The 24,559-nt window shown below is 42.6% G+C and overlaps 2 protein-coding genes across 2 annotated transcripts; both read right to left on the bottom strand.

Annotated features, from left to right (window-relative positions):
- Nucleotides 1-572: 572 nt before the first annotated feature.
- Nucleotides 573-2,766, bottom strand: LOC308156471 (aldo-keto reductase). Its single transcript, XM_080529814.1, has 3 exons — nt 2,734-2,766; nt 1,404-1,968; nt 573-1,160 (listed from the first exon to the last, which is right to left on the bottom strand). The coding sequence occupies exons 2-3, from the start codon at nt 1,935-1,937 to the stop codon at nt 819-821; spliced, it is 876 nt and encodes a 291-aa protein (XP_080385940.1). The 5' UTR covers nt 1,938-1,968; nt 2,734-2,766; the 3' UTR covers nt 573-818.
- Nucleotides 2,767-3,351: 585 nt separating this feature from the next.
- Nucleotides 3,352-24,329, bottom strand: mark2a (MAP/microtubule affinity-regulating kinase 2a). The gene is made up of 19 exons (XM_080529827.1): nt 23,449-24,329; nt 17,850-18,023; nt 16,989-17,042; nt 16,468-16,516; nt 16,278-16,343; nt 14,289-14,359; nt 14,111-14,167; nt 13,682-13,918; nt 13,447-13,566; nt 13,153-13,288; nt 11,957-12,069; nt 11,719-11,857; nt 11,384-11,529; nt 11,192-11,280; nt 9,015-9,158; nt 7,897-8,160; nt 7,109-7,135; nt 5,305-5,340; nt 3,352-4,907 (listed from the first exon to the last, which is right to left on the bottom strand). Exons 1-19 carry the CDS (start codon nt 23,494-23,496, stop codon nt 4,478-4,480), a joined length of 2,400 nt encoding a protein of 799 aa, XP_080385953.1. The 5' UTR covers nt 23,497-24,329; the 3' UTR covers nt 3,352-4,477.
- Between the last annotated feature and the right edge of the window lie 230 nt (nt 24,330-24,559).

Here is a 24,559-nt window from a genome sequence, read left to right as displayed (position 1 = left end):
TGAAATCTGTAAAAGATCAACTGATTTGTGATGACAATTGCAATATGACGGGTATCATATGTTGAGCTAAACTTTATATTATACCAATTTATTTTCAATGTCAATGGTTATCTTATAACCTACCATGAAGCGTAAGTAGCTACCTACCTATGCTGGTGTTCCATCAGAAAGTATTATTACAGTACTGTGCATTTACACAAATGTATATTTCAAGTCAAGGCCAAATATTGATATTGATATAGTATTATTTTTTGTTCATATTTTGGTTTTAGTATTAAACTCAGATACTGTATTTGTATGGTTTTATATTGAATTGTCTTTTGCCTTATATGCAAATATTCTGAATAGTGTTGAGCCATCAGTAATGTGGGTGTATATCACAATCTGTTGTACAGGAGGCATGGCAGTCCACTTCCATCAGTTATAACACTGATATTCTACTTGAAACTTTGTGTCATGAGTTTTTGATATTTAGCTTTTTCATAAAACTTTATTACATTTGTAATTGTTTTTGTATGTTATGTAGCAGATTTTTTAAACATTGCTCATAAAAATAAAAATAAATGTTTGCAAGTCTTTTATTTTATTTGCAAAATGATGTCAATGTTTCAGTTGATGATTTCTGTTTCATAATACATTTGACTAAAGTTTTTTATTGGCAGAACTGTTTTTCATGAACCGATGTACCATGAACTTTAACATTTTTGGAAAATGATACATTTCACTCAAGTCGTTTTGTTGATCATTCATAATTTCACATTAACCCTTGACATGTAAAGATTTTTAAATGATCAAGTTTGTTGGTGTGAGGCTCCTCTCTAGACAATGTTAGAGGAATCTCGCTTGCAGAATCTTGTGCTGCTATCCATACCAGATAGTTTGTCCATAACCTTTTTGTCTAAAGTGAAGTCAAAAACGTCACCATTCTCCTTCACTCTCTCCGGCCTGGAAGACCTTGGCAAAATGGCCACCCCCTGCTGGACGGCCCACCTCAGCAGCACCTGGGAGGCAGTTCGTCCATAAGCCGCTGCTTCCACCAGAACCTCTGAATCTGTCAGCAGGGCCCCTTTCCCAAGAGACGAATACGCTTGGAAGCAGATGTCAGCATCCGTACAAATTGCCCTCAGCTCCCTTTGTGCCAGTTTGGGGTGGAACTCAACCTGTAGAATGGGAAACCAGAAACTGAGAATCAGAGTTCCAAGACTATGGTTTGATTCTCTACCTAACCTCCCATCACTCACCTTCATGTATCTAAATGCATTGGATTAGTTTGGTTTAAGCAGCTAGAGGGAGCCATGAGTAAACAAGTGAATACTTTGGGAGGAGGCATTTCACAATGCAATGAAATTAAGCTAATGAGCTTCAATATTGAGACAGTTTGCCAAGCAAAGAGAGGACTCCACCTGCAGCAGGGCCGGGCGCACCCTGCACTTCTCCAGCAGCTCCTTCAGGTGCTTTGGGGTGTAGTTGGATACCCCAATGGCTCTGAGAATCCCATCGGCATGAAGCTCCTCCAGGACAGTCCAGCTCTGGGCTCGATCCTGTGCATTCCTCACATCCTCTGGTTCAAGACCTCTAGTCCCCGGCCAGTGGATCAAATAAAGGTCAATGTATCCCCCCAGCCCCACCTTCTCCACGCTACGAAGACACCCCTCTCTGGTCTGCGGGCCCATATCCTCTGGAGACAGTTTGCTGATGATAAAGATGTCTGCTCTGGTAAGGTTGTGTTTGGGCATCAGGTCCAAGAGGGCCCTTCCCAAGACTGCTTCATTGCTGTACACGGCAGCAGTGTCGAAGGCACGATAGCCCGAGCTGAGTGCAGCATCAACAATCAAGTGCATTTGCTCAAAACCCTGCAGTGTGTATGTTCCCAGTCCCAGGAGTGGCATCTGGGCACCATTGTTCAGTGGCAATGAGGGCAAGGAAGAGGAGGACATCACCACAGGCTCAAGATCTATTCTATGAAAGCTGGAAAAAAATGTTTTATTTCAGGTATCATTCCATTTGTTTATATTGGCACTTATAATTCATACTGTACATAGCATGTATTTTAGAGGTGAGGGAGGACAGGAGGAATGAATAAATAAATGGCACAGAAAACATTTCAACGCTCTGGGAGAAGAATTATAATTTAAATGTTTTGTTTTTGAGAAAAGCACATTTGGAATTAACAATAAAAGGTCAATCCGACAGTCCACACTGGGATATAGCGCAACACTTTTTCAGGGTGCTAGTGCTACACTCCCCATGGCAAGAGGGGGGGGGGGGAGCAACCTCTGTGGAGTTGGGGGAAGCCCTTGCCTGTAGCGCAAAGTAGCCTATGGTTCGTGACGGACAGTCTTGACACCTCGCTGCATTTTATATATATATTTTTTTCGAATAAAGTGCGCAGCTCTGGCGGTTGACGAGTTCACTGTTCCAACATATATCTTCAACATTTTAGGTTTGATAAATGTGGTGGTAGCAAGCCAACGATGCAGATTCAGCAGTGTCAAAAAAAACATGAGCGTTAGAAATGAAGCTCCTCCAGGACAGTCCAGCTCTGGGCTCGATAATAAAAATGACAGCTATGTAACCATGTCAAATATTAACAAAACAAAGTTTCCAGTTAATTTAATTAACTTCTGGTCAGTCAGGAAATATATATATAGGGTTTAGGGTTATTTTATCCATAATAACATGGAACGTTCTCAATCGAGTGGCTAAAACTGCTAACAGTAGCTGTTAACTCACCTTGCGAGTGGGGTAGCCTGGCTTGTCTGTGGACTAGCGTGTCCCTTGGAAGTTATATTACCACCGAGCAACTTCGGTATGATATCCGAGGGGAGGTGCTTGTGTCGGTCGGAGAAAATGTCAAGCTGAGACTCAACCACTTCCTGTCTGCGCTCCGCCTTCTGACAAGTATATAAGGAAGTAAGGCCTTGTTGAGTCTCTCGCCTTTACATTTCTCTGGCGCTAGTAACACGCAGTGTGGTCCCCCCGATGTAGCCAAGGTTTATGAATCATGGAAATCAAAGCTGCATTTATTTTTGTCAGAATAACAACACATTTACTTATGTTTTTGTATTCAACACGTACTTACGGTGTTACTCCATTATTTAAGTCGGTATGTTACACAAGTAATTGAGTTTTTTTTTTTACACAGGATAGTGCTGTATTTAATTAGCAGTAGCAGTGTATCATCCACTGGTGTTTTACACAGTAGTTAGCTCAGCTACAGGCTGTAGATTTGTGGTTAGACTGCATGTATGAGTAAACAGATAAAAATGCATGTGCATTAGAGGGTGCTGGCTCAGAACTAATATTTCATCCAATGATAACAGATTATGGAACAAAAAGAACACACAAAGAAATCATCCAACTGTGTTTATTCTTATAATAACAATATTAATAATTATTTTCTCCAGAGAAAGGCAAGGGAACTCAGACTCAGACATTCCAGTGCAGCACATTGAAACCAACCAGCAACTCTTAATTACATTACAATCCAACAATAATTATAAATTGGCCCTTAATTAGTCATCAGATAAGTTACCCCTGCTGTAGAAAAACAAAAACGAATTGAAGGGGCTTGGGACGCAGGAAGGTGAAGGCTCACAATCAGAGCCCACAGTCAGAGTCTAGTAGAGTCTGCACTTCCAATGTTCCCTCAAGTAAGACACTGTACTGTGATGTAAACATGGCAGAGGCTTTCGGAACCACCACATGGAGGCAGTAACATTGCACAGCCCTCAGTGGTTGATGAGGATTAGCACATGATGAGAGAACCAATTTACAGCTGTAGTGAATGTGATGTACCTCAGATACCTATGTCTAATTATGTTGTACATTCAGGGTGTTAGACTGCATCGCTCTTCATCTGTTCAAAACAAACAGCTAGGATTTGGGGCAAGATGCTCAAGTACAGTAACATGGTGCCTAGACCATCGTTTGGGCTTAGGGGCAGGGCAAGGACAGCTGGCTGAGTGCAGGGCCGTTTTAATCTCAAAATAAAAAATAAAATAAAAAGGATACCTACAATCAGTGAATCAGTTTGTCACTTTGTTTATAACCCATCTGCTTTCATATTTTCTTTCCATCACTAAATTCCTCTTGAATAAAAATAGGATTGTGAGGTTTAAGAAGAAAAACTGACAAACAAAACTGTCTCGAGTAGAAGACAACAGAAAAGTCAGAGGGGAGGGAGAGGGGACAGAAAACCCAAACCGAAAAAAAGAACACCCCCCCTCCCAAAAAAATTAACAATCCCCTTAAAAAGTTCTATACACACAACATCCCCTGGCCAACCTGTCCTAGACTCTGTTCATCCCTTCCCACCCAAAAAGTCTCTCCATGCTCCTCTTGCCTACTTTTCATTGCTCTTAACTCCGTTCTCTTTTCTCTCTCAAAGTCCAGCCTCTTGGCTTTTGTGCTCCAGTCTTTATCAACAACCTCATTTCTCCAATCACCCATCTCCATTACGTTTTCCTCCACTGGCTCACAGTTTGAGCTCATTGGCAATCTTGGATGCGATGTTCTTGAAGCCGATGGATGTTCCAGAGATACGCTTAAAACGAACCCCGTTAAGGGAGAGGCGAGGCAGCTTGCACACCTCCATCTCCCACTGGACAAAGTCGTCACGGGCGGGGTTCCCAGACACACACAACAGCATGTAGAGCTCCCGCAGCTCATATTCACAGCTGTTTGAGTCTAGAACCTTCCGGATCTCCTTCATCATCTCATTGGGCTCCATGGAAGAGGTGGTCTTCATGCTCCAGGTGAAGCGCAGCGCTCTGGGTTTGGTGTCCTTGGAAAGCTGGCCTGGGGTGCTGGGCACAGTGGAGGTTGAAGACAGGGAGTCCTTGTTCTCGTCTCCTCCAGAGCCCAGGGTACACTTCTCCATCTTCTCAGCAGTGGTCAGCATGGGTCTGATGTGGCAGGACAGGAAGTTGGAAATGAGAAAGAGAGGAATGTTATGAAAAGAAAGGAGAGAAACAGAGAAATAGGAAGAGACAGAAAACAACATGTTGTGAGCTTGTTATGAATGCGTTCACAATCACAGAGGGAGCCAATGATACAGCAGGAGCATAAAGCAATTGAGTTGGGCAGTTACAAGCTTAACTGGGCAGCTAAAGACTATTCAAAATCAAAATGTTTGTCCCTTCTGTAATCAAAAAGATCAATGCTTAAACACTAATGAGCAATACCAATCAAGTCATCTAATTTTTTATGATAACTTCTTTACAACCTGGATCAATACATCGCTACTGATTATTTGATTGTCAGAAATGTTCACTGAATCAGTTTGACTATCATATTCCTCACCTGCTGGCCTCATCTTGACCCTCTCCCTCATACGGGCTCCTCAAAGAAAATCGGCACAAGTTTAGTCTTCCTAATTAGACTTTACTAGGTTACTAGGTTAGATACACCACCTCCCACAGTAACCCCTGCACCTTCCAATTCCAGATAATTAGAAATATACAGTACATACATATTTATCCATGTGTTGTTTCCTACTTGTTGGGGTTTATATAAAAGTAGACACTTCTATTAACACATTCATTTAAAATCCCCCAAATATTTAAACTTCATAAAAAAATAAAAAAATGTGTCACACAATCTATGTACACAACTGGTGCATCTGTACTAGCATTAAACTGGAATGAAGGATCAGAGATTACAACCGTGTCAGTTATATTAATACTGTAAGTCCCATCACCAGCACCACTCCAATAACCCATTCTCCTCCAACTCCCACCGTTAACAGCATCAACAAAAATATACAAAAATATGCATTTGCTGTCATAAACACAGGTAAGATCTCTCTGTAGAAGCAGGAGGTGTTCTCATTTTGTCAAGGTGCCTAACATCTCTGAATCTGTGTGCCCTAACTGCAATTGCAATACTTCACATACATGCAACGCCTGACCATAAACGACCAGTTGATCATCTATGTATCAACATAGACCAGAACTATGTTGTTCATGCATCATGTTGTTCATGCATCCAACTGACGTCACCGGCAGTGACTGCTTATCATATTTGTGCAATATCAATTAGAAATTTGAAGAAATTACGGTAGTAAGGAACCACCACAAGGGGTGCACATTTAACTGTAACAGCTTTCCAGCACGGTACTGTAGGTGCTTCATGCAAAACATTTGACAGCCACAAGAAACACTAGTAAATGGGAGTAATTTTGAGGGCACAGGTTGGTTAAACATTAATATCCTTTGATCTGTAGTTGAATGACCCTCTTTATAGTTAAGAAGATTCAGCAAAAACACTGGCAACTCTTTGCTCAAAAACCAAACCCCCAAAAACAAAGCCCAGGGAAAAGAAACAGACGGGTGTAGCAGTGCTTCTGTGCAAACTGCACCTAGACATACAAAAACACCAAAAGGGACCAAAACCCTAGACTCCCATCTTCAACACGTCATGCAATAATAGTCTTGTAAGAACACACAACAAAGTCAATAAACAGCAATTCAAAATGCCTTCGCCAGTGTCTTCCTTCATTCAAATATTTTCTACGTAAGCATCGTCTCAACAAACCGACGCAACCATGTATGCATTTATTAAGCACGCTACAATAAATGCCACTTAAGACCCATGGTTTTCTGACAGATCGCAACACAAAAACATCTACCCGAAATAGACACTAACCCTAGCGAGGGAGTTAATACTGTTCCACAATAAACTATGTAAACTAGCCTACTTCAGTAGAATAGGTGCTCTCTTGTATTATTTCTCTGTATTCTGAGGCTTTATGCGCACTGGGTAGCAATGCATGATCACAGTCTGGGCAACACAGGAGGTTTTCTATTCATGTAGCCAAGGACCCACAGGACGACATTCGAGAACACCAGTGGAGACAAAAAGAAACTGTGGCAGGGGGACAAGCTGAAAGGGATGAGCATTATTCACTGAGAGATTAAAAGAGAGACAAACGAGGGTGAATCAGGCGATGGAGAGCAGGATGCGTTAGTACATGGCAACTTGTTAGAATAGAATTATGGACAAATATGTACAAATAAAAGGGTCATGACACCAAAAAAATAAAAGAGAAAGGACACAAAATGGAATAGTTTTGAGAAAGACTTAAGGGTGTGGTTATTTGGCCTACCTTCTGGGGAATCTGAATGAGAGATTTCTACAAAACAGGGGAGGGGGGAGAAAAAGAAAACTGTATGTACACAAACGTGCGCAGAACATACCAAGGCAAATCTGTTATACAAATGCATGTCAACTCAGACAGCCCTGGCGTCTTTCAGGTGCTGAGCCTGAGCCAAACAAGTTGCCACAAAATGCAGGTCAAGTTTATGAAACCTGTCGTTATCCTGGTATTTAGGGAACATCTCATGTTAATCAAGGTGTACAGAGTTGTTACATAGACAATTAACTCAGATTAGGGTTAGCACTGGATGGGAGTCATGCATGTGAATTATGATGTCATATTACTAACGTCTTCATTCAGTCTTGTACTATTTATCGCTGAATGAATGATCCTAAAGCAGGATTTTCTAAGTCAAGGTATTCTTAAACAGAGAAACTTCCCTGCACCAACATCTCTCCCATATGAGAGAACTGAGCAGTCACAGAAATACATTTACTGCTCCAAACCGTCCTGAAATAGGGGAGTACAGGTAAAAGTAATCAAGCATATTGTATGCACATTTGCTCTATGGCCACTGGATGTCTCCAGTCCTACAAAAACAGATTACATATGATTGAAGTTAAATGACAAATTACAGCAGTAAATACAATTCAAATTGATTCTCCTGCGTTACCCATCAACATCAATAAAGACTTAATTGTTTTCTGGAATTTGTGTCACAGTAATACAAACATTAATGGCTGCTCGACTATCACATCTGGGTTCAACACTTCACCCTCCCCATCCCGTCATCTCACCTGCGCACAAATTTTGAGGTAAACTTGCTGAAGATACCCGAGGCCCCAGGTCTTCGGGCCTGGCTGTTCCCATGGGAGAAGGAGGGGGAAGCTGGGGGACCGTTGTAGGCTGAAGAATGCTGGTCCCGTGTGGCCCTCTGCTGGCCAGCATGGAAAGTGCTTCTGCTAGCCACCCCCCTGGGGAAGTTGGAGCGGTCGGTCACCGTGGAGCTGCTGATGTTGTGGGCAGAGGGAGACACCACTGGCACTCTCTGAGGGGCTGTGCTGTTTTTGGTCGTTCAAAGAGTGAGTAGGCAGAGAGAACACATTTATAGCCATGCACATCAAAGTTCCTTGCGTTCCCTTCAAATGTCTTGCCATCCAACACAAAAAAGCCACAAGCGACTGATGATAAAAGTACTACTGAGCTTCAGATATAGCGGTCATGGGAAACCAAGTTGAGTAAATGACATGCATGCATTTCCATAAAAGTGGCACTGCTGTAAGTAGCACTGAGAGAGTAGTTGTAGTTTGGAAAGAGCCTTTACAAGCCAATAACAATTCATGTTATTCAGACAGATTTGCATTTTATTTCTATTAGGCTATGACATGCATGCTAACTGTGCCATCCACCCAGCAAAATCCACCATGATTGAGTCAGATAGACTTTCATTTTAAGAGTCTAAGGCCATGTAAAATTACATGTTGCCAATAGAGCAATTACAGCCTTGTGCCTTGTTTTGTCAGGCAGTAAATCAGTAACTGGGTCCAATGAAAAAGCACGCTTGTATTATCTACAAAAGTTATCCAATAGGGAGTTTGCAGGTAATGGGGGGGGGTGCAGGGTGGGGTGGGGGAGCGGGGACTTGAAGGTTGAGAGTTCCAGGGGGTGAAGAAAAGTGGCAGAAAGAGAAGAGTGGGGTGCTTTCAATGTTGCCATTCCATCGTTATTGCTAACTTCCTATTCCCTAAATCTTAGATCTTTCTGTATATTTTTCCGTTGTGTTATGTTGAGAACAGAAACCATGTATGTATCTCAACAGTTGAAGTAAACCTTCAGGTCATCCCCCATATCCTCTCTACTTCCCCTCCTGCTCTGTGGCTCTTCTTTGTGCACCCCCGGCTCTGGTGCCACTTGCCTGGGACGGTGTGCGTGGATGTCTGGGGGGCTGGGGTGGGCAGAGGTGGACAGGGACTTGTGGTGTCTGGGGCGAGAAGAGGAGGAGGAGGACAGGACGGCAGCTGCTGAGGCTGTGGAGGCACGTGACCCTGGGGTAGTCAGGCTGGGGAACAGAAATCAATAACCCCGTGCCAACCATTCCCCCGGAAGGGGCATACGTGGGGCATGGGGTTAGACTGTTAGAAATCTGCACTGGGGAGACAGCAGAGACACTAGAGGGAGGGAGGCAAACACATATGGACACCACAGACAACATGGCAAACACAGCATTATAAAAAAACTAAAAATAATGCATTTGTATTGGACACATTATAACAAAGTCATTTCACAACTGAATCTGTCCATTACGAGACTGCATTATTTCTCAAGCATTGCACACAGAAACCTTGCAGAAAGGGAAGAGTTGGAGAACTGGTCAAGGGAGACAGAACACCAATATATCCCGGTTAATTTAATGAGCAAATAATATTTATGCGAAATGTGTTGGGGGGGCAAAGCTTTTGCAGTTATACCAACAACCAAAAAGCTTTTGTGCCAGAGGGAAGTATGCAATGGATGTTAAATGGGTAGTTGTGTGTGATTCAGCACTCTACACTGTGTGTTAGTTACTCCTTTCTCGTCATCTCTCTCAGACGCTAACATGGCTAACATGTCAGAGTCACATGATCTGTCGGCGCTGATCCCCCCCCCCCCTCTCTCCCACAATTTTTCCCCTTTTTTATCTGAAAATTACCAGCGTACAAAAAGGCCAGCAGCCAGCGTCACAAATCCCAGATTAAGGAGTGGGGATCTGACTATCAGGGTCAATATGACTAATACCTGAAAGTGTGTCAGTGTCCGAGGTCCCAGATTCTACACCTATCTAAAGGCTGGTTTTTACTGTACTGTATTCTCAACCGCATGTTTATGGAAAGACTGTATATCATATATAGATTTTATTTTATTAATGATACATTACAGCTTTCCTCAGATGTTTAGCTTTCAGAGGGAAGAGTTAAGGGAAACTGAAATTAAAAACTCAAGCAGGTGTGCAGGTTGTACGTACTGCATACAAGAACTCATCACACCATGTTCGGGTGCGTGAGAGAGCCACGGTATAAATATTGACGGAGAGTAATGATAATGATGATAGACTAGAATGGTGTGAGACTAAACGAAGGTGATACTAGTCCATTGTTACTCAACTCTCTGCTCTGTGTGAATGTAAACACGGCCGTCTCTAAAGACCAGGCCTAAAAACCAGGGAAGCACTGAAATGAAAATGATTGGCCGAAGCCGAAATTAAGGAAACACTTGGCCGAATACCGAATACTGGAGTGTGTACCGGCAGTTTTTAATTTATCTTGCCAATTTTTGTACCATTGTATAAATTAAATAAATGTTGCTTTTTACTCATGCTTGTATGCTTATTCATGTAAAATGATAATTATCGAAATGACGTGTTTTGTATATTACGTAATATTTCCTAATTTCATGAAAGATGTAAAAATTGTGACAGCGGCTGGAGAAAGGGGGAACGGACTGTTCAGACTTTTATTTTGAAAACCTGAAATACTTTTCAACATTTTGGAAAATCACATCAGACGCTCGCTAGTCAAGCCAAAATATTGCAATGCATTGGATTCGGTGAGTAATCCCCACTGCTACCTAGTTAACTATAACACTACTTTACATTGTTAGCAGGCTCACAAAACAAGCTGTGTTAGTTGACTAGCGAGAGTGTCATTGATTTTCAACAACTCTTAGCTCACACTTTTATTTTGAAGTCGCGAAAATTAAAACGGAAGTCTTAAATGTCGGAATGTGCCTCTTGTTGTTGTTCAGAGAACAGATGCTAAACTGCCGACATGTTTGCTGTAATTATATGACTTGGCAGTAGGCAGTCATCAGTCAATAGCTTGTCTCATTCACAGAACAGCATGAGTTGCTTGCACTGTTTGATTGCGTCCTAAAAAAAGATCTTGCATTCGGTAAACATTCAGTCTTTTCACACCGAATGGCCAAAACATTTTTGGGGGTATTTGGCAGAATAATTTCAGTGGACGAACTTTTGGTGCATCCCTATTAAAAACAGAACCCCACCTCCATGTGAACGTGTGTGTGTATGTGTGTGTGTGTGTGTGTGTGTGTGTTTACCTGTCCTTGCCATTGTGAACCCCAAGTGTGGCTCTCTCAGGCACCGGCGAGTTTCGGCTGCGACTCGTACCAGAGGACAGGATGCTGTTCTGTAGAACAGATAAAGAGGGAGTGGTGTGTAGTAGTGTACAGGATATCATCCCCCGGACTGTCAGGTATCTGAACAGAGCCTTGAGGAACATGTGCACTTACGGTGGAGGGGGTCGGGGTGGTCTTCTTACGGTCCCCTATAGGTAGAGGGCTGGGAGGGACCTTAGTAGAACTGGCAGAACCTTTCCTCCCATAGTCATCAGCAGTGTGCTTGGTGTCCCCCTGAGAGCGCTTGGCAGCAGAGGAGCCTGCAGGGACCAAGAGGGGATCAGACAGCCACAAACAGGCAGAGGGAAGGGGACACGATGAGTGAGGTCAATACAGTAATACACAAGGGACCAAAAACTAAATTAATCATGTAAGACGAACAAACAAACAAGAGTTGTGTGGCCATACACATTTTCAGTAACCCCACCCCCCTTTTTTCATTTTCCTACCTGCATCTGTTGCTCTCCTGGGCTTCTGATTGGATGAGGTACTGCGCTGTACCTTGTGCGAGGGGGATTGGGCATTGCTGTTTGTGAGGTCATTTCCTGTGCGGGGCTTTATTGATCCGATGTTGATACATTCGTCAAGCTGAAGGGAAATGAGTGGGGATCATCATTGTCATGCCATGAAGAAGTAAGATACCATTAGCTCCTATAGTTGTGCGTGTTCACATTTACTGCAATTTACCTCCGAGTTCCTATAGTCCAGTAATAGGTATGTGGCCATGACTTCATTGTATTTTTGGTTGAGGAGAGAGTCCTGGATCTCCTCCTGAGTGAAGCCCATCTGTATCATAATATCTAGACAGAACAGAGGAAAAGGTCAACCTAACACACGCTTCAGCATCTTGAGATCACAGAGAATCCCATTAGCTACACATATAGCAGAAGTAGGGGTGTAACGGATCACGGATAATCCGTGATCCGTTCGGATCGCCCTCCACGGTTCGGAACGCATGTGTACCGCGGATCAATAGCAAAACCGTTTTTTTTTTTTTTTTTTTTTTTCCTAACACCAGGGGAGCCACCCCTCCTAAATTTCGTTGTTTGGTACCTGTACTGTAGCAATGACAATAAAGACCATTCATTCATTCAAATGTAACCGGTAGAAAAACAATCATGTGCGCTTTATTCTCACTCTCTGCATGTGTACTGAGTTGACAACAACATTCATTCACTCATCTCTGTCCCAATTATATCACGTCATATCACCCGCTAAGCAGCCTGGGTGATTGTGTAAACACACAAAAAAAGTACTCTGTTACTTTGCAGCAGTGATGTTATATATATGTTGTTATATATATATGTTGTTATATATAGATGTTATATATATATGTGATATATATATATATATCAGTTTTGACATCTTGAATGTTGTTTTTTTGTTTCACACATTAAAAGTGGTGTTTTTACAGAATTCAAGGAAAATGTTGTTTTTATTAAAAAATATATGTTTTGTGTTGATCCGAAAAATGATCCGATCCGTGACTCAAAATCCGTGACACGATCCGATCCGTGAGTTAGGTGATCCGTTACACCCCTAAGCAGAAGCAGACAGCATCAAATCACACACAACTAGCACAAGTCTAAAATCAACAACATAAACAGCGACATATCACTCTCGCTCTATGTTAACACACATATAATTGTACAGAGCACAAAACAAGGGCACATTACTTGACACACAAAAGTGGGCGAACAAAGACTATAAACAAAACTAATTATTTATATATATTTAGTTTTTTGTTATTATTATTATTTATTTATTTTACATTGAAAATGTTTCTGAACATTTTCACACCCAGTCAGTGTGAGCCCCTAGACCCCCCTCCAACAGTATTCCCTTCTCCATCCACCAGTCATTCCACCAGACGCCTGCCCCACCTCTTTTCCACCCCCCCGCGCGGTCGGGGAGCTGACCTGTCCTCTGGGGGTCCTTGTAGTCGGGCTGGGGCTCGATATAGGGCTTCAGCTCCTCCTCCTCATGGCCCACATTCATCCAGCGGTCCTTCATGGCCTGCTGCTTGACACAAACAGAGAGAGAGAGAGTAGAGAAATAGTTAATGAAGAATGAAGCACTAAGACAATACAAAGCACTTACACATAAGTTTTGTCATTAAGAGTAGTCTACATACTGCCCGTGGTGAAAGAAGCAGTGCAAAAGACAGAGGCACTCACCTCTAGGCTGCCCCTCTTAGTTGGGTTGAGAATGAGGAACTTCTTGAGCAGGTTCTCACAGTCTGTGGACATGTAGAAGGGAATCCTATACTTTCCCCGTAAAACCCGCTCACGCAACTCCTGAAGGGTAAAACGAGGACACGCAGGATGGGACAAGGATTTTCGTTTGGATAGTCACAGAAAATAATGTTGTTCTCCACGCAATCCCTCCCTCCTTTATCAGTTCCCTGCCCACCTTTAGGTTCTGCCCATCGAAGGGGAGAGAGCCGCTGACCAGTGTGTAGAGGATGACCCCCAGGCTCCAGACGTCCACCTCAGGCCCGTCATACTTCTTGCCCTGGAAGAGCTCTGGGGCGGCGTAGGGCGGGCTGCCACAGAATGTGTCTAGCTTGTTCCCCAGAGTGAACTCATTACTGAAACCAAAGTCTGCTATCTTGATGTTCATGTCAGCATCCAGGAGCAGGTTTTCTGCCTAAAGTGTGCACAAGAAAGAGAGACAGAGAATCAGGAAGCTTGCATTTACCATTGATCAACATTCCTTTGGATTATTTCACATCAGGCAACTGGAATCATGTTGATCTGTCCTTCATATGTCTGTCTTTTCACGCTGTCACACAAACACAGAAAAGCACTTCCTCTTTCTTCTCCCTCTATCCTTCCTCACCTTAAGGTCTCTGTGTACAATGCACTTCTGGTGACAGTACTGCACTGCTGACACTATCTGTAATGAAAGAGGGAGCAAGAGCCAAGATGAGATTTCAATTTTTTCTCTGAACAGAATCATCATACCCTCAGAGAAAAAAACATAGGGTAAAAGACAAACAAACAAAGTAGTGTCTCACCTGTCTAAATTTGGCTCGCGCCTCTTTTTCTTTCATTCTCCCATGAGCAACTAGGTAATCAAACACCTCACCTGTGGGGGGATAGACAAAATAGTTGGGTGTTGACGGTAGAAGAAAGCAGTGGGGACACAAAAGGGGATGACAGGAGGGGGAGGCTCAGAGAGGGAGATGGGTGAGATCTTCCCTGAAGAGAGAAATTAAATTGCAATCTGAAAAATACTGTACTGACTCAGATTTTGGGGGTAATACATGATGATCAAATCGATGGCGTTGTGAGAATGGAGAATTGTTCTCGTCCCAAACTGCTATAAGTACTATGAAGGGCTTTGGGTTAGGTTGTGTGTAGGGATGGGAATTGATAAGATGTTATTGATACCGATTCCATTATGGACTCTGCTTATCGGTTCGATTCTTTATTGATTTCTGATTTTAAAAAAGTAGGCCTACACAGGTTCAGCGTCAACAGAACTGTTTTATTATCTTGAGTCTCTGAACACAGTGTATAATCTGAACATAAATAAAAGATTCTATAATAGAAAATAAATTAAGTGGTCCTTTTCTTAAAAGGATATAACTTTAGCTGTAGCTTCAGAGCTATCTCTAGCAACAGTCTGTCTGTCATCAGCTAAAATGGATGAAATGGGAGAATATTTGTACAGCATTCATTTTCATTTAGGGTTTCTTAGTCAAAGAAAAGATCTGCTAAAGCCTGCCTGCGGGCACTAATATTATTAGCATAGGATATTTACCCTCAGTAACGGATGCGTTGCTCGCTTGGGAAGCAGTGGCACTCGTGTGTAATGTCAAAAACATGGCATTCCTTTTAGCCCATGTTGCGTTGAAAGATGTTTTAACATATTGCTAGTGTTTCCACCCTTACTTAAAATTATAATTTTACTGATGTTACAAGTAGGAATGTTGTAATTTGTTGTTGAATGTTGTAAGTTTTTGCAATGCGCAACTGTCACATGCGCGAAACATGCCGGAATCGATAACCTCGGAGGGATATGATTCTGAACAACAAATTACATCTTAACTGCTCCTCCTGAGACATCTTCTGACCCTCACCACTACGTCTCCTAAAGACACCCGCTTTCCCCTCTACTGTGTCCCTAAGAACTTCTATTGCCCCCCTTGTACTGTTTCTCAGTTTCTCCAGTAATAATAAAAAAAAGTTTTAGTAGAAGGCGATAATAAAGAGAAGGTTTTTCCTTCTATCAGTGGCCCCGGGCCCGAGCTAGAGTACTCTTCCTGCAACGAATGGTGGACTGCTGATTCACATGCTTAGTATTCAAATGTATTGATTGTAAGTCGCTTTGGAATAAGGCGTCTGCTAAATGCCAAAAATGTAATGTAATGTAAATGATGCATCGAACAATTTGGAACCGGTTCTCAACTGGAACCGGTCCTCGATTCCCATCCCTAGTTCTGTGTGTCACACTGGGTGTGTCTCATGCTCACCTTCAAATAATATATATATATTATTTTCAAATCACTCATTGTTTTTTTTGTTAGAGGTGGCTAAAGTTAGGGTTGATTAATGTTCACACTGCAATCTTGACAGAGCAAACAATCTTCACGTCTGCTGTGGTTCTGAATACGCCCTCAACACCACTTGCTAACAGTTTGCTAACAGTTTTGTGATTGGTCAGAATTTCCAGTATGTCAATCAATTTTTGGTGATTCTCTCTTCTAATTTTCTGTTAAAACAAAACTTCATAATCGTGACCAGATTATCAAAGTTTACCATCAATGTCTAATGTTCACATGCATTGTTAATGAGATGGATTACACAGCTATTGGCATGAGCGTTAACTCCTCACAAACCGATTTATCTTAATTTTGCGTATTCTTAATGGAATCTAGGTCCCGATATGATCGATTGTCACACAGGGATGAGCAAAGCATTGTCAATTATTACTAATCATGAAATGTCTTTCAGAGTCAGATATCAGATATCCGAATATAAGACATTGCAGGAAGACTCACCTCCACTGGCGTACTCCATCACCAAGTACAGAGTCTTCTCTGTCTCGATAACTTCAAATAACTTAACTGAAGTGAAAATGAGAGAGGGAAATAGTTAATTGGCAGTCAATGTCTTTGCTGAACAACTAAAACATATGGTACATCTTCAGACATCTTTATCAAATAAGCAGGGGTAAACAGTGGAGCTCACCGATATTTGGGTGATTAAGCAGTTTCATGATCCTCACTTCACGAAACAGCTATGGGCAAACATTAAGAGAGGGTCATTCAATGTTTATTTACAACATAAGTATGAGATTAACAAATCAAATTTCTACTACTATTCTAGTGCTACTATTACTACTATTCTAGTGTAATCTGCCTGTGTAGTATTTGTGTGTGCCAACATGCATGCAACGCTCAAGACAGTATTGCCACCCCACCCAAACCCTCACCACAGGAAGTACTTGGGTCTAATTTCCTGCAATTACCTCCATATCCTGCCCTAAGCCCTACGGGGCCTACCCTCTTTGGGGGGAAACCACAGCCAGGGTTAGGGATTGGAAGATGCTTTAGGATTGTATGGGGTTTGACTGGATTTAATAAGCCTTACACTTAAGTTCTCTCCTTGATTCTCGCTTTATTTTTTTCCATTTCAGAAATAAATACTACCTGTGAGAACACATGCACCAAAAAGCACAAACTACAAGGCACTCATATTCATTCACTCACCTTCTGGAGACTGGAAGAGTTCAGCTGTGTTTTGTCTATGATTTTTACAGCCACCTTTTTTGAGAAAAGGAATATGAAATTAGCCATGAGGACCACCTAAAAAAAGTTCACTCTATTTGGCTTGAAAATAACCATCTGACATCAATTCCGTAATGGTTTATGGCTTGCATAGATAAGAGCATCAGAACACTACAGTGATTCATTTATTTGTCAGGGACCATGTATAACATGTAATTGCACCAGATTTAGCTTGATAGCTAGAATTTCCATCTGTAGTCCCTGATGTTGTGACAACAGCTTTGAGTTGACTACATCTCACTCAATGACGGAACAGATTGGAAAGAAATGCTGATAAGTTCACAGACACCCACATACAACTGTAGGGTCACAATAGTGGTGGTAATGAGTTGATGAGGTGAGTTCCCCCTACTATATAAAGCGCTATGGGAGCCCAGGATGGACCAACTATACTCCTTTTGCTGCCCCTCTCACATCCATCATGTCACATGGCATTTGATCAGCCTATTAAAACAACTGGCAGTCACATGTTCATGACACGATGATCTAACATACTCAACACTTCAGAGATCAGAATGTTAAGTGTTATGTGTCAAGTGAAGTTGACTCCCCTACACTGCTAACACTAGGAACACAATAATGACATCTCATAGACGAGCTGACACTACAGTGCAATTTAATCCACACCACTTAATTTCTAAACATCAAAAACTGCTCCCAGAGGCTTGCCAAGCTATGAAAAATTGGGCATTTATCTGATCTAAGGTTATAATTGGGGGGAGGATCTATATAATCCATTTAGCCAACCATTTAGCTAAGCCTTGGTTATCATTTTAGCCTCACCTCTTTACCAGTGAGGACATGCCGGGCTAGTTTGACCTTGGCAAAGTTGCCCTTGCCGATTGTCTTCAGCAGGCGGTAGTTGCCAATGTGTGGCTGCTCGTCAGCCGTCGTGGCGACAGAGTTGCGGCATCGCGGCATATTGGGACGGCCGCCTGCCTTGGACTCCGAGAGAGGCTGAAAGAGGGGAACAAACATTCTGTTAGGCAACATCTGTGTGTGACAAGTAGTATCCATTAACACACCATGCATTTCAGGATCCCACTACAGTTAATGGAGCTGAACAAGAGGTGAAGCGGAGGGTAGCACACATATGTGACCATCGGGCAAGAGTGGGAGCACAGAAAAACACCTGTGTGTGTGTGTGTGTGTGTGTGTGTGTGTGTGTGTGTGTGTGTGTGTGTGTGTGTGTGTGGACAACCAAGATCTCCATCCATGGATTGTAATGCTGGTTAGCAATGCTTGCAGTAATAATAGGCGACATGATTGCTTTTAACAACATCAGTGTAGGCTCATTCATTCATCAGTATTGCCAGTAGCAGTGCAAAATGCTAAATGTGACTACTATGTTTCAGGTCTGATCTTGTCTAGTGCTAGCCCAGCACATGCTCCTGGAGCGATCAGAGCAGGCGCTTGTGTAGACCAACATGCCAGTCTCTACGGTAACTTGCCTATCTGATACAAAACCTGTTACAAGACCTGTTCGACCATCACAATAAAAAGAACACCGAAAAGCGAACAGAATAATATCAGTTATTCAGATTGCCTTCTTGTACATACATGTTATTTAAGAGATGCATGATGACACCTGTGTGTCTGTACAAAGTCCCAGGCCTGTTTATATAGGTATAAATCAGAAGCTTGTTGAAAGTCTGCCAGTAAAACCAGCAGGAGCCCCCCAAGCCGGGAGGCAGCTGTCACCTAAGCTCTCTCTCTCTCACAAAAAACACACAACAGCCATAAAAGCACCCTCTGGCATACATGCATGAGGAAGTGCCTCATCACATCAAGAGCTGCCAGGCTTACAGACACTACAGGGAAATCAACAACGCAACTGTGCTGACCTCGTTTCTGTTTTTGCTTTTTTATTCCTGTGCTGGCAAACATGGCATTGCACCTCCTGCTTACAGGGAGTTTGTTGTGTGTCATGGACTGAGACAGAATGCCTACGGTACCCTGTGCATGTCAAAGAGGTGTCTGCTGCCGAGGAGCGCTGCAGTGAGTGAGAGCGTCAGCAGCAGTGCAGTCTGCAGTCCGCACAAACACAGCTTTGACCTTCAATCACCACAGCAGCCAGCACTCCTGTCCCTGCCCCACACGTGCATTACAACACACGCCGTATACAAATGAAAACACTCACACGGGCTGGCACGTCGGCAGAAGCACAATCAAAACAGGCACGTTGCCACAGCTGATATAAGCCACAGAATATCATGCAGACAAAACATGGCAATGCAGACGTACCGTCAAACTCAGGGGAACCTCAGCTCCAGGGCTGACTGACTGAGAGAGAGAGAGTGTGAGTGTTAGAGAGAGAGAGAGAGAGGAAGAGAGAGCACAGGAGGAGCCTGAGGGACTGGATGGTCCACTCACATAAAGCTACAAATAGCGGTTCAGCTCATGATCAGCTTCAGAGGGAGACTGATGTCAAGAGATCCAGACGGACTCAAACAAATGGTGACATGTGAAATATGCTTCGGTCCCTCAACACAAAATGTGACCTGACGCCCCTGATACCTTTGGATACAAGCATGAAAGATTGAACATTGAGACCAGAGGACTACTGTGTGAACAGAGTTCTGATTTTAGACTCTCACAGATTTCAAAACATAAAGGGGGTGGTGACAGCTTGGATAGAGGACCAAGAAGTGGGACATGTGGGAGGAAAGGAGATCCCTGACTAAACTAATGCAGTCAATGTGAAAGGATATCTGCAGCGTTATAAATTCTAGGAGGCTACAGAAAAGTAACTAATAAAAGGAAAAGCAACGGTAGACACAATGACAGAGTCAGGCTCATAGTGCCGGTGATGAGACGTGCCTGGGTTTGTCTGAGCCGGTGAGACGTGTCTGGGTTTGGCATCATGGACAAGAGCTAACATGCTCACAGTTGTGTACCACAGAGACAATAAAGAGAAAGATAGGAGGAAATGAGAGGAAGAGAGATAAAGGGATGGAGAGGTCAAGGATTCCCCACCAAAGATATTACAACAGGAAGCAGGCTACGGAGCGAGATAGAAATGATACGAATAGAGAGTGACAATATTCCTTACTCGACTACACCTAAGCGTCAGAGAGACCCTTTCTATACAACATTTCTGTCTGAACAATACACTACTGTTGTGCCTGACTGAACGCAGCAATGGTCACCTGTAGATCTCACAACAGCTGATCAATGTTGTACTCCCCGTACCACACCTATTTTAAATCAAATCTGCACTCTCGTCTTACAATTTCTCGTTATGGTCACAGTATCACTCACACACACACACGATGGAATGGCACCTCTCTGAGTCTGAACAGACGTAATGTTGGGGTAATGCCATGGGAACCTGTTACCCCCCCCCCCCAACCTCTGCCCTACCTTCCTCCCCAACTTTCTCATAAACACACGCACGTGACAAACTGTCGCCTCACGTCTTTCACTCTTCAAAATACTCAGAGAAGCAGTCGCTCCACTCTCAGCCATAGAGTCTACACTAGATAAATACACACACACAAACAAGCAAATACAGTTTGCTTTAACAGAACCACAAATGTCACACACTACAAAAATCATGATGAGGAATAAAATAATATAATCAAAAGGAGAGCATAAACATTTGATGATATTTAAATCCCAAATTGTTTTAGTATTTCTCAAAGGCATAAGCCTACAAGGCCTCTATCAATCATTGAAACTTGCTTTTGAGAAAGGGAGAGGAAAGGACAGAGGGGTAAACAAAGAACCACCAGACTGATGGAGAGAGGACTGTTAAATAAAGACGGTGTGTGAGCCAGCTTGTCATTTATCTGGGTATTTATATCACACCACAGCTATTTTCAATCGAGGTAGAGGCAGCAAGGACACAGACACCAACTTAGCACTCTCCTCTACCCTCTTCCTCCACATATCCCCCATCCTTAAGTTACCTGACTTTTCTGAGGCATTGAGGACTCAACTTAAACTCAACAACATCACGGTCGCACAATATATTTTTGTGTTTTGTCTTTAATCGAAAGCCTCTGGTGGGTGCACTGAACATTTGAAAACATACATATGCTACGTTTTCTAATAGCAGCAAAATGTGTGCATATCCACAAACAGCATCAAATGGAAAATGCAAGTAAAGGCCCATGTTTGAAACTTCATTTTAGAAAGTGTTTTGTTTGGTCCAAAACAGTGTTCTTTAGTAAATATTTTCTTTACCATGCGATCTCATTCATTGATCATTACCAGTTTATCATTGCCATTTTGCATTATTTTAAAGCTCAAATCTAAATACTGGACCTTTAATGTAGGCCTAAATCACAAAATCATAATCGGTGCACTTTTTCCTCAAAGAATAATGCCTACTGTAGAAGCTTCAAAGCAGAATAATAAAAGGAATGATTGAATACTGATGATCCTTTCAGACGAGAAATTGCATCTACATTTCAAACAAAGCTGGGACAAGAAGAGTGTTGACACCCCTTCCAACCCCTCCTATGTGAGCTATTAATACCCACAAGTATGAGAGGGTTTGGTCATGACAGAGAAAGAAACACCACAGAGAACCAAGAGCACAGGCAAAAACTGTCACACATGGTCACCAGGAAAAGTGTAAGAAACAACATGCAATGCCTTCAACAAGACAGATAAATTAGCTAGGGCTATACCTTCCACTGACCCTATCAATGACATGATCTGTGAGAGTCCTGTAGCCTACATTATACAATTACGATGCAAACGTTCAAAAAGATGCAGAGAGAGGAAAAACAAAAGCACACACACAAGGAGAACTCTTAGATGTGTGTGAATGCATACTAATAATGTTAATCCTAGCAACATGGAGAAATAGAGCACTCCCCTTTACACGACTCCTACACCCAGCTCAACTGGAAATGCTGGTTTTAACCAACAGAGAATCTGAGGTCGGAAGAACATCCAGTGTCCCTGCCTGTGTCCTGATCACCAGCAGTCTTGCAGTCAAACAAGCTCGCCTGGGCAGGGCCAAGCCTTGCCACTCCTTGCCTCAGTGAAACTCAGCAACAAAACTCTGACTAGTCATGAGTCGATGTTTGGGATTATTGTAGTAAAAGAGCCATATGGCATACTTATAACGTCTCTGCTACTAATGTTATTAGCCATTTGGTAACGACTTAACTGAGGAAACAGTGCAGGCCTCTCCCACAGCGTACTCCTTAACTTTTGGCAGTCAGCAATGCACGTCGCATTTTTATACATTTCATGGCAGTGAACCACTCTTCAAATGCACCCTAAAATGCAGGTCTGTGGCGTTTTATGACGATGCCATAAAACAATTTTTGCGAAAAGCAAATCAAAGCCCCCTACCTTTTGAACCAATTAAGCTCATGACTGAACCTCTGGAACACAAGTTTACACACATTATCACCAAGCACTAAACAGATCATTTCACTGGAACATCAACAGATTGGTTATTGTGATGGTTGATTTTAAACACCACAACAAAGCAGGAATAAAGTCCTGTTTCAGGTCTACTTACAATTAAGATAGACTAGTACTGAGTACTGGGTACGACGATTGAGTCGATTCATTCAAACAGTTGTACGTCGCTATAGTTAGGTCTCACAACTTGAGAAAGGCAACCTTGACAAACCCAAATCAATTGAAAATGTTTGTTCTTTCTGTTCAAATCCATTAAGACTAAGTATAAACAACTGATTGGATGTCAAAATAGCATATGCATAGTTTGTATCTGTTCTGCCGATGGGCCTTCATTCGGTATAATGTATAAGACAAAGGTTTGGTTGATCAAAGACAACAAACTCAGGATTGAGTTGAACATCTTTGGCATATTTCCTACAGAAATGCTTCACCCAAATGCTGTGTTCAAGTGTTCACTATGACACTAACTATCATTGAAATAAGCTAGCTACCGTATAACCTCCTGGGTCTTCCAGCTTATCACAGTACAAGAGCAAATATGGAACAATTACCTTCTAGTCCTAGCTAAGCTAGCAAGTTGACTACTATACTAACATTTACAGCAAAGCCTTTCAACTCCTATGAAAACCTCGGCTCCAAACCTACAATGCTAGCTAGCTAACTACTACTTCTACTAGCTCCCGTGGCTACTAGGCCACCCTAGCCCTGGACCGAGCCTTCTCTGTAACTTGCTGTGATCAGCACAGTGATAGAGGCTCGGTTCTGGGCGAGATAGATAGATTACCCACCCTAGAATGTGGAGCTCTATTTTCTTAGAACACCGTTTTCTAGCAAATGGGCTTAGCAATCCAACCCCCCAAAAAGCTAGCAAATAAACTTTGCCAATCCAGACTAAAGCAGCGTATGTGAACAGGCAGTAGTCTGACAGTGACGCTAGCTAGCTACCGCCATTAGCGAGTAAACTTGGTCGCTTTTGCTTCTGCAGTTGGCTTACCTGGTTTGACGAATGTTCAATTGTTAGTAATGGCGTCCGCGTTGACATCTTCACGAGTTTTCAAAGGGGGACAAGAATATCAGAATGTCTCAAACTCCTCGACGTAGCTAGGCGTTAGCTAGCCAGCTACATCAGTCCTCTGACTCGACGACGTTAACATAACACGGACTAGTGGGTCTGCTAGCTTAACTTAGCTATCAAAATGCTACTCCTAGATAAGCTAGCTCTCCTTGGCTAGCAAGCTAGCTAGCTAGCTACGTGTCGAGATAGTCAAATATCTAGTAACGGTAGGCCCCTATATACGTTAGTTTAAAAATCCCGGATGAAGCGCTATTTCAGAGAACTCAACTTAAGCCAATTGTTATGAAAAGTGTTCTAAATTGTGATGAAAAGTCATCGATTGCTAGCAGGAAATGTGTCAACAATGGGAGAGCCAGTGCACACTAACTAACCCCTGCTTCAACAATCAACAAGTGTCTCCCTGCTCACTGACCGAGCTGCTGTCAGTGGAGTGATGAGATGTGAGCTGTCAAACGATCTGAAGCTAGCGTAGCTAACAGTAGTTCCCACATCCACAACGGAAGACGGAGCTGAAATCGAGTCCGATGATTTGTGGGCTGACAAAAGTCGGCCACCCCGAAACTAACGAGCCCCTAGTATTGCTTGTTCAATACCACCACGAAGCACTTTAAAGTCTATTCTCAAATATGACTTTGAGAATCCGTGGCGTGGCGTGCGCGAACATAAATGTAAATATATACATAAATATAAATGTACACAGCAGCACTGCTAAACAAACGCGGTGCAACGTCCTGATTTTTTTTTTTAGATTTATTTTTTTTTTAGCCTGGCTTGTTAACTAGCAGCGATATCTAGCTGTCTGGGTGCGTCGACAGATGTAGCTAGTAGCCTACTAGTCCCTAATGCTATCCTCGGATGTCTTCGCTGAGTCGCCGAAGCTCTTATTGGCCAGGCACAGACAGTTGAAGCATCGCCTGGGCTTCCACGGCGTCTGCGCTATGCCTCAGAAAGATTCAACCCACACTTAGTGAAATCTAGCCGGGCCCTACACATCTACACAGACACGTATCCCTCTACTGAGAAATACATG

Source organism: Nansenia antarctica (genome assembly GCF_963989245.1).
Source record: "Nansenia antarctica genome assembly, chromosome: 4".
NCBI classification, from domain to species: domain Eukaryota; kingdom Metazoa; phylum Chordata; class Actinopteri; order Argentiniformes; family Microstomatidae; genus Nansenia; species Nansenia antarctica.
Note: the sequence above shows the minus strand (reverse complement) of the source record. Positions and strands in the feature narration are given on the sequence as shown.

Bases quoted from the DNA above. Each gene is read 5' to 3' on its own strand.
- LOC308156471 (XM_080529814.1), bottom strand. From the start codon at position 1,937: ATGTCCTCCTCTTCCTTGCCCTCATTGCCACTGAACAATGGTGCCCAG. The intron at 1,161-1,403 runs GTGGAGTCCTCT...CCCATTCTACAG, and splicing joins TGCGCCCGGCCCTGCTGCAG to GTTGAGTTCCACCCCAAACT.
- mark2a (XM_080529827.1), bottom strand. From the start codon at position 23,496: ATGTCAACGCGGACGCCATTACTAACAATTGAACATTCGTCAAACCAG. The intron at 16,344-16,467 runs GTGAGCTCCACT...TTTTCACTTCAG, and splicing joins GCTTAATCACCCAAATATCG to TTAAGTTATTTGAAGTTATC. The intron at 5,341-7,108 runs GTAGGCCAAATA...TTCTTTGAGGAG, and splicing joins TCATTCAGATTCCCCAGAAG to CCCGTATGAGGGAGAGGGTC.